The 16,628-nt window shown below is 45.3% G+C and overlaps 1 protein-coding gene across 1 annotated transcript; it reads right to left on the reverse strand.

The window, feature by feature from the left end:
- thbs3.L (thrombospondin 3 L homeolog) lies at positions 1-15,398 on the reverse strand. The gene is given in 23 exon segments (NM_001087178.1): positions 1-600; positions 763-902; positions 2,274-2,446; positions 2,934-3,130; positions 3,362-3,410; positions 3,962-4,140; positions 4,439-4,632; positions 6,393-6,445; positions 6,527-6,645; positions 6,738-6,897; positions 7,000-7,107; positions 7,458-7,568; positions 7,879-8,031; positions 8,120-8,197; positions 8,362-8,502; positions 8,587-8,735; positions 9,194-9,245; positions 9,354-9,436; positions 9,798-9,824; positions 11,112-11,214; positions 11,440-11,696; positions 11,945-12,151; positions 15,228-15,398. Coding segments are annotated over 23 exon segments (2,895 nt in total). The 5' UTR covers positions 15,331-15,398; the 3' UTR covers positions 1-541.
- Positions 15,399-16,628: the final 1,230 nt, after the last annotated feature.

The raw sequence follows: 16,628 nt of genomic DNA on the forward strand, positions 1-16,628 counted from the left end.
AACATTTATATTTTTATAAAGGACCATCCGGTTTCACAAGCTGACATGGAAGCATTGTGTAGGGAAAGGGGTGGTGTGACAAATAGGTGGAACAGATCTTCAGGTTTTGATGTACTTTGGGGCCAATTAGAGGATGACACCAGAAGACCTTGTGCAACTTCATTCTGAGACCATTCATGCCACAAGTCACAGGTAAGGACAATTCTTGGTGCAATTTACACAATTCCAGTAAAATGTGCAGGTAGGGTTCTTTTTGTAACAGCGCTGTGTGCAGGAACTTTCCAACTTATCAGTATATTGACTAATAACTTACCCCAGCCAACCATACAGTATCTACTTCCAGCCTCTTACATAAGCTACTAGAACTGAATTTGGGTTGGGATTGACTGGGCTTTGTAACAGCCCAGCAATTCATAAGATGCTGCCTTTTGGGTATCCACTGATTTCTTTGAGTTGGGTATGGTTTTCGTATTATTTGGCCACATACTAGCAGTTTGTGGATCAGAATATTGGTCTGAGTTTTCAAGGGTCTGTATGTTTCTTAATTTTTCCCATCCAGTAGAAGTCGTCGGTATGGTTCAAAGTCTTCTGGAATTGTGTCTGTAGGGAAAAAAGAGACACGGGTTTAGTAAGAGATGTCCCCTCTGCCCAATACATTACCATTTAAAGAAACCAGGATTTACTAGGAGACCCCTAACTAGTGAAGCTGACATATCCTTCAACAAAGTTTTTCTGGGAGGATTTGGTAGGAGCTATACTCACCATTACACCGGTACTGTAAATTGGACCAAATGATGTTTTCCTGGGAGAAGCAGAAGACCCCCAATCTTCCCCCTCTCATAGTTGTATCTATGATAACTCCAGAATCAGCCACCAGGTCAACTCCTTCATACAGCTTTACCCTGAGGGAGGAAGACACATTCTTCTCATCTTATAATTATCATCGCCTAGAAACCTCAGACTTGGACCACTTTGGTGATTCAGGGACTGGAACATGGAGACTGGTACAGTGTGTTTAGGGACTTAGGACCTACTGGTAACATTTCTATGGTGAGTGGTGGCCATGGGCAGGTGCACTTACTTATTCATGTTGGAGCAAAGGGGGCTGGTACAGGGGAAATGCTGGTATACATGCCTTTCTAATACAGATGCTTGTCTATTTTAGACGTCTCTTTAGTTGATACCTTCTCTTGAGATATTTCTTTACCTTAGGTGTCTCTATCTAGTTGGCTTTATAGTTTATATTTCTGTCTAGGTTTCAGTGTTCCAATCTGGATTCCGGTATATCTTTAAGTTTAGATAACTCGTGCCTTTAGATGTCTCTTTAGTTTAGATGTTTCCCTAGATTAGCCGTCTGAGATGTCTTTGTCGTTTTTAGATATTTTTCCAGGTTTAGATGTCTATTTACTTAGATCTTTCTAGTTTTAATGTCTCTTTACTTTAGATGCAGCTCTAGTTTAGATGACCCTCTAATATAGATCTCTCCAAGTTTAGATGAGTGTATGTCTCTTGTATACTGTATATCTCTCAACAACTCTCTAGTTTAGATGTCTCTCTGTTTTAAATATTTCTTTAGTTTTGAATGGATCTCTAGATATCTCACTAGTTTAGAAGTTTCTCTAAGTTTATATAGATCTTCAGATGAGAAAATTCTGGATCAGAGCTATAGTTGAATATAAAGCTGTGTGGCAGAAGGAGCTACCTCCCTAGAATAGAGAGTGTGAGTATCGCCCCCTTTCCATGACTTCACTTCTCACAGAACCCCCAAACAGGAGGGGGACTGGAGGGATGAGGGTGTTAATGGGGGGAGCACAGCACGAGGTCACTGCCAGGAACGCAGCCCAATCCAGTTCCCAGAGCCAGGACCCCACTGCCTATCCCAGGCCCATTGTTCTCGTCCTTTCCATATGAAAGGAATTCCTGACACAGATTGGGTTGCTGTGGCAATGCCCAAAAGGACGCCAGGGCCCAGCTCCCCACTGACCTCATCGCTTTACAATACAATAAAGTGACAGGGGATTTTCAGAGTGTGTGTGTGGCACGTCCCCTTTGTGTGGGACACTTCTCCCACCCCTCCTTCCAACTAATGCATCTCCTCAGGGGTTTTGGGAAAGAACTGTAACTCCTTCCTAACCAAAAAGCTGGAACCAGAACCTTCTGCTAGAAGATGAACCAGGGCATGGCATAGAAAGGGAACCACATGAACTAACCAAAGGCTCTAGAATCTCTGCCCATCTACTCAGTCAGGCTACCAGGCTTCTGCCCCCTCTCACCTGATGTAGCCCACTTGGGGTCTATGCATGAGCTGCCAGCGATAAGAAGTCTTGTCCTTCCAGCCAACGTTACGAGGGTCCTTCCATAGCAAACGAACCTGGTCTTGAGTGTGGCCGGTGTTCCATAGGGCATTGCGCAGCTGCTCGCCTGGGCCTGTTGTGGATTTCACAGCCTGAAATATGAGAGAAGAAGAGACTGAATTTGAAGGGGATGTGGCGTTATTATGAGATATCAGAATGAACATGAATATTCTCATAAGCACCAAAGTAGCAACATTTCCCCAAGTTATTTCCCTTACTTTCCATTACATGGCCCATCCCACTAGGGTAACAGTGAGACCCTTCAGATCCCCTCGTAGTCTGAAGGACAATAACAATGATTTAAATCTGCCCCTGTGATAGGTGTATATTCTCTTCTATCATCCCAGGACTGGTGGGTTCCTTATTGTAACCCTGACCCAGTTTTTCCTACTGGGGACCCCTACTGGTGACTTTTCAACGTCTCAATGTGCTGCTTTATTGAGTGCTACAGTGGTTAAGGTCTCCACCGCTAATAGAGGGTGTTGTAGCTTAATTAATTAATATATGGCAGTGCCAGGTTAAAGTAAATGGCAGTGTCAGTGCAAGACAAATTAGATGGCAGTACCAGCTTTCTCTCACCTTCAGTTGTAGTCCAGGCTCTGCTACAGCTCGGAATGGGGTTGCCTGCCAGTAGGTCTGCTCTGTCTGTTTCCACATTACCACATAAAAGCTGGAGCTGTCCTGATAGCTGAAGATGAAGCCAGCATAGTCATCATCGGTCACAGTATTTACATGGAATGTCCCCTCAAAGTCCACCCCGTTGAAGGCCGTGTAACCTGCAGGGAGGACACAGAGAGAATTTGCAGCAGCCATGACAGAGATGGGCTCACGGAGTAAGATGGAGAGGAGGTTGGGGAAGGGGCATCTGGAACCAACAGGGCCCAAATGATTTCAGGAGAACAAAGGAATAACAGAAAGGAGGTTGATGTGACCCACACGACCCCAAAGGGCTTGGGAGGTCAGTGACCTAGAGTGGGTTCTGGGTATAGGGAACTATTCTCACTTACCAACTGCCAAGCCGGGGTCACTGTTCATCGTCTGAACAATCTCCATCCCCTAGAGACACAACATTTTAATATTTTAGTATCTACATTTGTAATGTCTCCTCAGTGCATCCCTATTCAGCTTCAGCGGAGCTACATTGTGCCACAATAGATACTAAATTAATACAAATTCTCTATGCCATTTACTCGCATTTACACTTACAAATGAGTCCACTCACCCTCGGTACCTGCCTTATAGAATAGCTCTGATTCTCTGTACTTACTGCTCCTGGGATGTTCTCCTTCCCATGGTCAGACCGGATTCCTATTCCACCCTCCCCACTTACCCAGGAACAGAGTTTTTCTTCTACTGAGCTGCTTTCTGAGCCTTGGTCAAGTAAGGAGGCAAGTTTCGTGCCAACTTTATAAGTTGGGGCTTTTCTCATAGGATCAAGTTGTGCCTCCCAATTAACCATGGGAAAGAGAACAGCTTAGGACCATGGTACATGGGTAGATACTACACCATTATTTGCCCAACAGATGGCTTGGCCCATCTAGTCTCCCAAGATGAAAACACAAATAGAGACCTTAATTTCTTGTATGATATGGACCTGCTGACATTACCTGATTCAGCACAACCCAATTAGGGTCTATCTGAGCATCCCCCTCGGGGTCTAAGATAACAGTCTGATAGGCTCTGAAATCGGTGAGAGTGACTTCCGCACTTTCAGGACAGACATCCAGGGGGTCGATGACGGTATCATTATCGAAGTCTTCCTCGCACACATCCCCAACGCCGTCCCCTGCCAATAAAATCACGACATTCAGAGTCACAGTGGGATGGGATATGTCCCCAATGTTCAGTACCCTACTCTGGTGCTCTTCTTGCCCTTTCTCCCAAATAGAACTGCATTGTGAAGGCAAATTACATTGTTTCAGTGATATTAATGTTATTTGTATAAAGTCTTTTGCACATGGCTGGCCGTACCATGAAATGTATGGACACAATAATCATATAAAGTAGCAAGTCCCATGTGCTGGAATTAAGATAGAAACGACCCTTGAAGTAACAAAATTTACATCCCTACACCCCTCACTCACCGTCTGAGTCCTTCTGGTTGGGGTTGTGTATCAGCCGGCAATTGTCTGGTCCTGGGGGGATGTAATCGGGGATTCCATCATTATCATCATCTTGGTCACACTCATCCCCTTTCCCATCATTATCTGAGTCTAACTGGGAGCTGTTGGGGATATCCGGGCAGTTGTCTTTGGTGTCCTGGTGGCCATCTCCATCCCTTAAGAACAGAAATGATTTGAAAGTTATGTGGACATCTACAGGACTCAAAGTCCCCCAGAAAAGAAGAAACAGTTCTGTGGATATATATGGGACTCTAACATTGTTTTGCTCCCCGAACAATGAGGCAGTTATAAGGACTTCTATAGGACTCGCAGAAAAGATGAGATACTCATGTGGATATCTATGGAAGCCCCTGAAATGATGAGCCAGTAATAGGGACATCTTTAGGAATAGAAAAGATTAAAATATTATATTATTAAATATCTATGGGACTTATAGAGGCCCCCTGAAAAGACGAGACAGTTCGGTAGACTTCTATGGGACTTGTTAGGACCCTCCAGAAAAGATTAGCCAGTGATGTGGACTTTGAAGGACCTTATACAGACTCCCAAAAAAGATGAGATAGTTATAGGAGCATCTATAGGACTCATAAAGTACCCCAGAATAGATGAAATATTTATGTGGCTATCAATGGGACTCATAGAGGCCCCAGAAAAGACAATAGAATTCTAGGGATTTCTATAGGGCTCCCTCTGGAAATTATGAGCCAGTTATGTGGCCTTCTACGGGACTCACACAGGCTCCCAGAAAATACTAGACAGTTATAGGGACTTCTATGGGACTCAGACAGACCCCCATTCTGTTTAACAAATACTTATTTTTCCAGTATATCTGGGTTATTTCGTTGTTTCCACTAGATGGCGCTGGCGTTCCTAGAATACAATTTGGTCACAGAGCCAAGGAATTGCCCCAGTGCTTAATACAAGTAGCCAAATATAATAAAGGCATTTTATAGCAGGGGAGTGTGATGCCTCTGTGGCCGGGGCATTCTTTGTAACCAGTAACAACGTATAGAAGTGGAGAAGGAATGTGTCACTATTCTCTCATAGTCTTCCTTCATGGGAATGGAATGTGCAGCAGAGCAGACGTGTAAAGGACAAGTAAACGCTAAATGTTCTCCTTATCCAGTGCACCAAGGTTTAATACAAGGTTGAATTCATATTTTCACAGCCAATGACAACACAAGAATTGAACCTGCATCCAGGAATTATTGGGGTAGGTAAATAAGAGAATCTTAATTCCAGGAGACCTGCCGTTATATTAAAGCAGAGCCACAGACATAATGTTACTCTGTGAGTATCTCAGAACCTGTGGTCCAGCTGCTACAGAGACTCAGAACCCTGGGGGAATGGGCACTACCACTGGGGCGGAATATAATCCACTACTGTCTGGGATTTGGGTAGAAGGTAAGATCTGTCCCAGCTGTGAGTCTGGAAATGTCTATTAATCACTATTCAGGTCTCAGGAGCCCAATAGAAGCTGTTGTTGTCTCAGAGGTACTTCTCTACCAGGTCTATAGACAAGGGGCAGATCCATTGGACTCAACCCAACGCCCTTTCCTGAGAAGGAGACATATTGGGCATTTTCACCCAACACTTTTCTCCACTTAAGCAACTTGTGCCGTGAGAGTGCCCATGTCTACCTTAAATAAATGTCACTGTATAAAAGTGAGACATAGCACAGATTAGAGAGACTAAGCTCCACCCCTAGAGAAAGAGAGGGAGGGGCCTGGAGCTGAGAGGGGCAGATGAGTGTCAGTGAGTTCTGGGCTTTTTTATCATCATTGAAATGAATGATATAGACAGTTTTCAGATCTAGACAGTGAGTATTTAGTCATGGCATTCATCTATTTTCTGGTTTCCGGGTCAGTAGCCTTGGCAACCAGATGGCATTTGCAGAAATGAAAGGTAAACTGACCTGTCCTGATTGGTATCGCACATATCTCCAACCAAATCGCTGTCTGCATCTGCCTGAAATAAAGATATTCTATTGTTAGTTACACCATGAGAGGGGTAAATTCCTCTGCCAATTACACCCTTGTCAGCCCCTACCTGTGTGGGGTTACTGGCCTCCGGGCAACTGTCACATGCATCCCCCACCCCATCGAGGTCTCGATCTGTCTGCAGGGGATTGGGCACTTTGGGGCAGTTGTCCAGCATATTGGGGATCCCTAGAGGTACAAAGAGAAAGGGTGGCATCAGTATGGGGCACAGAGGTACCTGTAAGGGGCACTTTGACCCCAATTGGGAGGAATAATCTCACCATCGCCATCAATGTCATTGTCACACGCATCTCCTTCCCCGTTAGCATCCGTGTCCTTCTGGTCATTATTGGGCACATTGGGGCAATTATCACAAGCGTCGCCAAAAGAGTCAGTGTCCGAGTTCTGCTGGTCCTTGTTTGGGACAAGTCGGCAGTTATCCTGGGAATGGAGAGGTTGGCAGTCAGTCTCTAAGTGCCCACACTTATTTTTATTGTTCCTCACTTACATACAGTTGCCCATATACAGTTCTACATTAACCACCTCAACGTTCTTGATCCCGTCCCCATCTGCATCTTCATCACACTGGTCCCCAATCCCATCATTGTCGGCATCTTCTTGCCCAGAGTTGGGCGTCGAGCGGCAGTTGTCCTACAGGGCAGAAGGGCCACAGCTTAACTTTATTTTATGTTTAGGGCAATGGCACATTGTCTTATTGGGTGGATGAAAAAGCCCCCAAAAACCTTTGTATTGAAGAGCACTGGAACTGTTGTGTCCTTGATAGTAGAATCATATTATTGCACAACATCACCCAATGGTAATACGTTCTACTGGCAGGGGCACCTCAATTCCAATGCTCTTCGGTGCAGATATCTCAGGCTTTTGATGCCTGTCCAAAAGCAAATTTCCCATCATACACATGAAGACGCTCAAGCTTTCCTCCATAGTACCCAATAAAGGGAACCCCTATACCCCCGGTGCATCATAGGGTGGGACCGTACCTGCCTGCAGTGCTTATTGTTGTCTATACACGGCATTGGCTCATCTGGGTATCCATCCAGATCCGTGTCTCGGCCACACGTGTACCCATTCCCTGCCCAGCCAACGTTACACTGCCAACAGAAAATGAAATAAGATCACATATACACAGAGTCATTGCAGATGTTCCTGGGTGAAGTTGGCACTAGACATTAGAGTGTAGAGTCCGAGTGGGAGACTTGTTCACTAGAGAAAGACTTGGACACTATGAAAAGTGAGCAGAGAAATGGCAAACATGCAATGAGTCCTGTAATAGATATATGGTAATAGATATATACTGATCTAATGACCTATAGTGAGCAGTCACATCACCCTGGATATCGTGAATTACACCTTACAGAAGAACTACTGATGATTTGTTGCCTCTCCAGTGCAAGCTCTTACTGCGCATGTGATGTCTCCGTTCCTCTCAAAAACACAATGTCCATTCACATGGCACGGGTTGAAGGCTGGGCTGGCACAGGATTTTTTAGGGACGCATCCTACTGTCTGATTACCCACAAAGCCAGGCTTGCAAGGGCCACATCTGAATGATCCCTGTAGAAGAAGATGGAAATGGCCAGAACTTTGAGTGTATGGTGAGCAGTTCAGATGAGGCATACAGTGGGCAGAAGGGAGATCTTACCACAGTGTTGGTGCAGATGGAGTTGGCATCACATCCTCCATTGTTTCCATCATTACATTCATCAATGTCTTTGCAAACCTAAAGTAGACAGTGAATAGTAACCACCATGTAAGAACCATGCTCAACCTCTGACTCAGTGACCCACCATATACACCCTGGCCCCAGCTCAGTGCTAATCTGAACACAACACTCCAACCAATAATGTATTTTCTATTGTCATGGCTCTCGCCCTCTTCCCTTACCTGTTTACTGGCTTTGGCATAGTCCACTCCCACCCCAGACACAGTGTTGCCCTTGTACCCTCGTGGGCAGTGCTCGCAGCGGAAACCTGGTGATGTGTTGATGCATTTTGAGCCAGAGAAACAAGGGTTGGCATGAGAGCACTAGATTGGAAAGAGTTATTGAGTCATTAGAGATGTACATGGTAATGTCTTCCAGATGATCCAAGGTTCCAACTTCAATGTTACCTCATCTATGTCAGCACAGTAGGTGCCATTGCCCTGGGATCCAGTTGGGCAGGGGCCACAGCGATACCCTGGGTACTCATATGTTTCCATACAGTCTACCCCTGGGAAGCAGGGATTGGGGTTACAGCGGGAGCGGTGCTCATGGAACCCTACACAGAATGAGATGAGTTACAGGAGTATTCTGAGATAAAGATACTGAATGGGTCTTGCATCTCCCAAATGAAAATACATGGCCTGTTTCCCCTTCTGTTGCTTTGTCTCCTAGATCTTACATCCTTCAGAAGAGACAGTCCTCATGTTCCATTCCTCCCTTCAGTCTAATTTGATTCAGTCTATGCCTCACAGCTCCTCTTTATGTAGGATCCTGAATTACCCTACAGTAGAGTCAGACGCTATGCCCCATAATTCCCTTCTATGTCTTACCCTTTGGGCAGACATTGTTCAAGCTGTGTCATTTGTATTAATCATCACTGATTCTATCTATGTATGTCCCTTGGGGGCAGGACAGTGGTACCTCCCATGAGGAATAGTTGTGGATTCCTGGGTATGAAATAACTGTCCTTATACCCTTTGCAGGGGGTCATAAATGTGCACAATGCTCCCTTACCGCACACTTGGCATTCCATGATGGTATTCCTGATTAGTGACATCTCTTTAACCTGAAGTGAAAAAAACAGTACATTCACTATTCTATCTGAAGTCCATTAGGTCCATCTCAGCTCAAACCCTCCTCCCATTGTCCCTTTGTCAGTCTGTCTGGGTATTACCTGGTCTCGTATGTCCTCTCTCAGCTCTGCTAAGACTTTATTGAAGAGAGTCATTTGAGTGATCAAAGCTTTCGTGTGCTCACCTGCCGGACACAGAAGAACCCTTTAGCCAGGTAACCATAGAAACCCATTGAGCAGTTTCATTCATTGTCCAAACATTGCCCCAAACAGCTGCAACTTGAAATTCTAATAACTATCAGAATTAACTAATTACTATCAGTGATAAGTGGAAGAGGTGTCATGGGTTCTGTCATCCAGACCACAATTATCTACTAGTGAGAAGTTTCAGCAACTGTCAGGTGAGTGGATAAGAAAGCAAATAACTAGTACTTTCTGAATAAACCCGAATCTAAAGTGAAGTTTCTAAAAAAACCCAACAATTAAATCAAATAAAAGTGAGGCATCAAATGGAAGGATGGCTGACAATGTACTTGTTGGACTTACCAAGGATAGAATTAACCACTCCGTTGACTGATGGGATAGAAGAAAAAAACAGAATAATTATTGTTATTCTCTTTTATCCACGACAATATGAGTAATATCAGGATACACATCTCAACCTCTTCCAATCTATAGTGTATATCAACTCAACCCTCAGCTACCAATCACCATGTTCCCGTCCCCCACAATGCAGCATTTTCTCCCAGACTTCTCTTGCCGCAACTGTACTGAGCCTGACTCATTAGTCAATCGATTGTAATCGATTAGTCAACATGACGTAATTCATTCGGCTCAGCAGCGTCTAATTCACAACATAAGGCAGAAAGGATTGGGTGGTGTATAATATACAGAAGTGTAAAGAGCACATTTTGACACAAGAACCTTTAATGAAAGTGGGAAATCACTGTGGAAAAAGCACCAAGTTGCCCACTGCTCTTGTTGCTGTAAATGAGCTCAAATCTTCCATAACTTCTTCACCCATTCCTTATTACATTGTCTGTCGGTCCTTCTCAGCGTCATCCAACACTTGTTCTCTACTACTAATCGTCTCTTCCCTATCAAGTCATACAGTTACTTTTTACCCCAAATAGCGCCCATTTAGGGACAAGTTGTCCAATGTGTCTGTTGACGATGAACATCTTCCTGATCATTTTTATTCATCCTTGTGCTGAGTTATTCATTGTTGGTCACTTATCATCTTCTCACATCCCCAGGGATAATAACCTCCTTCCAGTCAAGTTGCCAATTCCCCCTCCTAAGTCCCTCCCCAGGAAATCATTGGTCCTTTTCAGATGATTTATATACAAACACAAGCAGAAAAGGCTATTTTAGGCTCTTCTATGATTTTCTCTTGTTGACACAGATCCATGTAGTTTCTGGCCAAGTTTCCTCCAAAACAAACTTGTGTATTCTAGTTAAATATTCAAGTGTAACCAGATTGCACCAGCTGTCATCTCCTCTACTATTTGCTGTCAACTATTTGCTGTCTTTATTCTCTATTCTCCATATATCATCTGTCTCAGCCACTCTGCTGTAGTCATTTCTGATGTACCTATGTTATGGCCTACCTCAGAAATATCCACCATGCCCACCACCACCAGCCACAACCACTCTGCATTGCTCCATCTCTCCAAGCAAACATCTCATTTATACCCACTAGTATTGCCTCTCTCCTTTGCTCTCATTGGCCACATGTACATCATTTGCTATTATTTTTGGCCCATTGCTTGACAACTCTTGTATAATAAGATGGTTCATTCCTATCCTGTGCCACTGTATTTGCTTATGCAAGAGAGGAGCAAGACATGTTCTGCATACCTGTATTATGAATGGACTCATCTTCTTGGAAAGGGCACTCACTTAGTGCTCCCACACGACTCAGGGACCCACCAAGGATCAGTTTCATGGACTCCACAGATCCCTATACAAAAAGGCTCAGTTATTCATCCTCATCCAGAAAACTTCCAGGACTTTCTAAACAACCAGAATCTATGGCAGCAAATAAAGTGCCTGTTGACTCTCATCCTCGGGTCATTGTTTCTTCCCCCTCCTTCCAGCCCTGTCTTTTTACCTTATCCCATGTCACAAACATACCTACCATTTCTACCCCACTCCCAATATCCTCAATGAAACCCCACCAGGGTACCTGCATCCTTAGGTAGGCTTTGTGTCCAGAGCGGATATCCCCCGACTCCACCTCAAACTGGGGAATGATCATCATTTCTGGAAGCCCCATGCTGGTGTCCACCTGCTTGCAGTCTACATACAGTTCCAATGAGAGTGTGTCCCCCCGGAAGCCGCTCACACGCAGAATCATAGTGTGCATGTTTCCATCCGACAGGTTGGCATTCTGTAAACTGACTGCATGGAGCTTGGAGTCTTCCCTCATGTAACGCACTAGCACTACAATGAAATCATGGAGATATTGAGGAAAGCACAGCTTGAAGGTCAGTTAAGTTGAGATTTAGGGTGAGCATGAATTTGCTCCCCTAGATACACTTGAAATTATGACTAGGTGACTGACACATAGACATTTCTAATATCTGTACCCATTTTTAGAAGCTACAGGGCACCCTGGTCAAAGGTTGACCTTCAACTGAAAAAGTTTGACAACCACAGTTGGTGTAATCCAACAACCCATTGCCTCTCACCTTTGTTGATCTTGCCCACTATGGAGGCCTCCAGCCATTTGGTGTTATCCTTCTTAGAGTAGAGACCAAACAGGACCCCTCCTGCCTTGGGGGGCAGCCGGAAGGTGGAGAGAAAGTAGAGGTCATTGACACCCAGCAGCTCAGAGCGAATCTTTTCCACCACACCGGACATGTGCCGGGACTCGCTGACCGTCAGGAGGTCGATAACTGTAAACCCATTGATTGGTTAATGAATTGTATGTTATTGCTCCTATTAGTACACTCATTGCTGATTGCTTACTGCACTCATTTGCCCATATATTAGTAAAATGACGGCTATTGGCACTTGATTTTCTCATAGGCTCCCCCAAATGACCATGTCTAACACCCAAGTGGCTATTCAGCTTCTGTGATTTTACTACAATTTTATTTACATATTTTTACATCCTATTGCATGACCTTGTATTTATCAACATTGATCATTTGCCACCTTGCCACCCAAAGTGTCAGCCAAGGAGGCCTAGTATTGTGCCACCTGCAAGCACAGAGACTATGTCCTTCCCCAAATCATTAATGAACATAGTGACCCTGAAACAGAATCCCGCAGCACCCCTCTTTGAACCTTAGTCCAATGAAATAATGACCATTGACCAGTTCTTGCCAGGCATCAAATTGGATCATTATTTCCCATGAGCACTTTGCATGGTGTTTCCATGTTTATTTTTACTGCTTCCAATGACTTATTTGGCATTTCCCCTCTGTCCTGCCCGTGAAGGCTGTTTAATAGGCACTACGAGTCCTCCAATAAGGATCCTGTTCCCCCATGAAATCAGAACTTGAGGGAGGGAGCTCAGCAAGAGTTGGCATTTGTGGGCACAGACACACATACAGGGAATTGGGTCTCATTAAAGTCAATAAGTAACAAGGCAGCCTCACAAGAGAAACCAACGTGCCACCCATTGGGCATAAAGTGCTGTTCAGGGGTACGGGCTGTTTCCCAGAAATCATTAGGGAAGGGCCATGCCAGGCAGGGGGTTTATAGAGGTGCCACACACCTCAGAGATTTTCCGCAGGTGGGAAGGTATCAGTCGCTCAGTCAGTTTCTCCTTCAGATCTTCCTCCCGGCAGTTCCCCATTAAACCACAGAGGATTATTAATCCAGGGGAAATGTCTCCCCCAGGACTCGTGTCCTTCAGCCTCACCACCCGGCTCTGAATCCCCCTCTTTATCCTCTGTGGTACAGTCTGGAGACTGTGAGTCATTCTGTCTGTTCATTGGTGCCCACATCCCCTGCTGGCAGTTGATTCCTACACACACCAGGGATACTTGGCACTGCCCGCAGGTAATGTACAGAGAAATACAGTGTAGGGTTAGAGCAAGACTGGCAGGGGCAACTGCTGATTAGCCACAATATCAGCCCCTCTCAGTTACAGCTCCCCCTTGTGGCAGAGTATCTCATAGGAACTGCACCCCCTCTCCAGTGAGATATAAACAGTCCCGGCTCAGAGTCCCCCGTGCAGTGAGTTCCCGTGTTATATACAGTAGGGTTGTAAATCACAGTCCTGCAACAATTCCCCCAATACTTACCATATAAGCTTGCACTCTGCTAACTACTGACGTCCCTTGTGAGAGCTGATTTCTCAGGCACCCCAGTAACCAATCACTTTCCCGATACCCTGGGGCAGGCCGGGGAGTTTCCCCAGTGGATTCTTGGGAAGGGGCAGAATATGGCCGAATCCACCTGCCGAAGGTAAATGACCCCAGACTGATGCAATTTCTCTCCCGGGGCAATAACTTAATAATTTGAAGCCCCATCCCAGTGACTTTAGCTTTCCTAGTCCTTTAATAAAAAGTAAATCCTTATATAATACACAGGCAGCAGGGCTATGGTTTGCTGCAGACTGGCCTGGTTCCAATGAAGCCATGTCACATTCACATCAGGACTTTATAGGCGTCTGGTGTAAAGGGGAAGCGGAGCAACACAAATAATGTATTTGCCTCTCCTCACAGCTGAGCACACAGACCCCTCTCCCCCCACTCCTTCCATTATTAGAGTGTCAGTGGCCCCCGCTGCTCTGTGTGCTCAGGTGTGTGAGTTTGTGTAGAGTCTGGGGCAAATCTACTGGGGGGGGGGCAAGGAGAAATATACAGAATATCAATGCCCATTAATTACCCCTGTGGTGCAAAGATGCTGCAATTAAATGTAAGGGGGGCTCAATGGCTGCACAAATGGAAGGACATTTCTTTGCTTTTCATTGAGATTTCGTTACATCATCTGCTGAGTGGAAACTCCAGGAACATTCACTGGGCAGAGTTACAGCTCCATCAGAAATCCCACAGTAACCGGCCAGGAATGTAACGATCCCACCGCCTCCAACTCCTGACACAATGACCAGCGGGGGCACAGACTGGCACCACTTTTTATATATATATTATATACCATATATACATTGATATGTAACTGAGCCTTTCATTCATCATTTGTTTTGGAACTGCCATACTGGTCTACCTTAAAATTGGTATCCACTTTTCAGGGGATATTAAGCCAAATACTCAGAGTTCCCTGTATAACTCAGCCTGCAGCCTTGTGCCTTTATATGGTCACAGAACAACCCCTCAGTGACTTCTAATATCCTTATCATTTACAGTAGGGGGTACATTATCCCTTATAATACATGAGTGATACTCAGAGTTCCCTGTATAACTCAGCCTGCAGCCTTGTGCCTTTATATGGTCACAGAACAACCCCTCAGTGACTTCTAATATCCTTATCATTTACAGTAGGGGGTACATTATCCCTTATAATACACGAGTGATACTCAGAGTTCCCTGTATAACTCAGCCTGCAGCCTTGTGCCTTTATATGGTCACAGAACAACCCCTCAGTGACTTCTAATATCCTTATCATTTACAGCAGGGGGGTTCATTATCCCTTATAATACATGAGTACTTATGTCTCTACATCCTTTGCATGGGGGAGTGTATTGACTGGTACTCATGTGACTCTACTTCCTTTCTGACAGTAGAACATCAGCCCTCTCTTGCTTTATGGCAGGGGACTGCATATCCGCTGAAGGCTCATTTCCATGTGATGCACTGCTGGCTGGAGAGCTGAAAGATTTAGCTTTGAGTGAGGAAGAGACCAAAGAAAACTTTGATAGAAATATATGAACCTTGTGGCAGAAAACAAGAGTATAAAAGTGCAGTAGAAGAGTTGAGTAGTCACAAGTAAGGGTGCAAGTTGAATGTGTTAGGGAGAAGTTAGAGCTGAGGGGCAGGTAATATTGGGGTAGCAGAGACTTACCGTGCACATCTTGCCTGGATGACTGTGCCCAGCAGAAGAAGCAGGAGAGAAGAAGCAGTAGCAGCAGTAGGAAATGTCGCCTCGTTGGGTCCTGTCTCCCCATCCTGGGCTCCCCGTTGCACGCAGTCCCGGCTCACACGCACACAGAGGTGTCAGTGACTCCCACACATCCTTCTCTGCTCAGGGAATGAATGACAGAGCTCTCTGGCTGGGAAGAGACAGCAGCCTGAGTCACTCCCCTCTCCCACCCTGAGACTGCCCTCCCCTGCTACCAGCACTCAGCCAGCACAGAGACCCCCAGGCACACACTTACACTTAGGGAGCAGCAGTGTCCCCGCACACTCCCTGCACCATCAGCCCAAACACAGAGCAGAGCCACAGGGGAGGGTATTTAGTGTAGTGCCCCTCTGCTTCTCCACATTCAGCTTGGGAAATGTTTAGAATTTCCACCCACAGTTGAGTGATTAACCCCCATGTGTGCCAGGGGTCAGTGCTGGGTGATATTAGAAGGACCAACTGCAGCCCCTAATGTCCCACCAGAGTCAAAGGCATTGGCCGACTTCCCTCAGTTCCTCTGACTGATGGCACCTCAGGGGGCAAATGTCTTCTTCTGGAATTAGAACGTCTGTCCCTGAGAGCAGCCTCTGTGCAGTAGGGTAAGTAAGTTGTCCAGAGGGTGAGAGGCAGAGCAGTGCTGAGTGCAGGGGCCCCTAGATACGAATCGGCCCGGAGATCCCAGTGAGACGCTCAAGGGGACACTGGCAGCTTGAGAAGGTGGTTTGAATCCAGATAATAAGCAAATACTCAAGCCATTCCAGATAGGGGACACTCTGTACATGTTGGAATGTTCTCTTTGGACTCTTTGGGTTGTCCTTCCTCTTATGAATTAGAATTGGACTTTATGTTCTGGCAGAGTCATGTCCCTTGCTCCATATGGTTCTGTATATCTAGCTTTGTGCTCCCATGTTTAATCTGGAATGAATACAGAGATCATACAATATCCCTTTCTCAAACCCATTTATTCTCCCAATGACAATTACAGAACAGGCTGTACTGATCCAACAGGCAGAGAAGTCCAATGACAAAAACATCCCCACAAAACACTCATGAAGGAGTAACTTGACTCCACACAATGAGAATGTAACTGCCACGTCAAGCCCCTGACAGAGGGGTGAGAATAGAGGTGAATGCCCTGGGTCCTAGATATTGTAAGAGCCCACAGAGAAGCAGTTGTAGGTAGAATATAACAAGATGGAGACAGTATTACAAGATGGAGACAGTAGGGCAAGATGAAGACAATAGAGTAAGATAGAGACAGTAGGACTAGATAGTGAGCATAGGACAAGATGGAGACAGTAGGACAAGATGGAGACAGTAGGACAAGATGGAGACAGTAGGACA

This window comes from Xenopus laevis, chromosome 8L, assembly GCF_017654675.1.
Source record: "Xenopus laevis strain J_2021 chromosome 8L, Xenopus_laevis_v10.1, whole genome shotgun sequence".
Classification (NCBI taxonomy): domain Eukaryota; kingdom Metazoa; phylum Chordata; class Amphibia; order Anura; family Pipidae; genus Xenopus; species Xenopus laevis.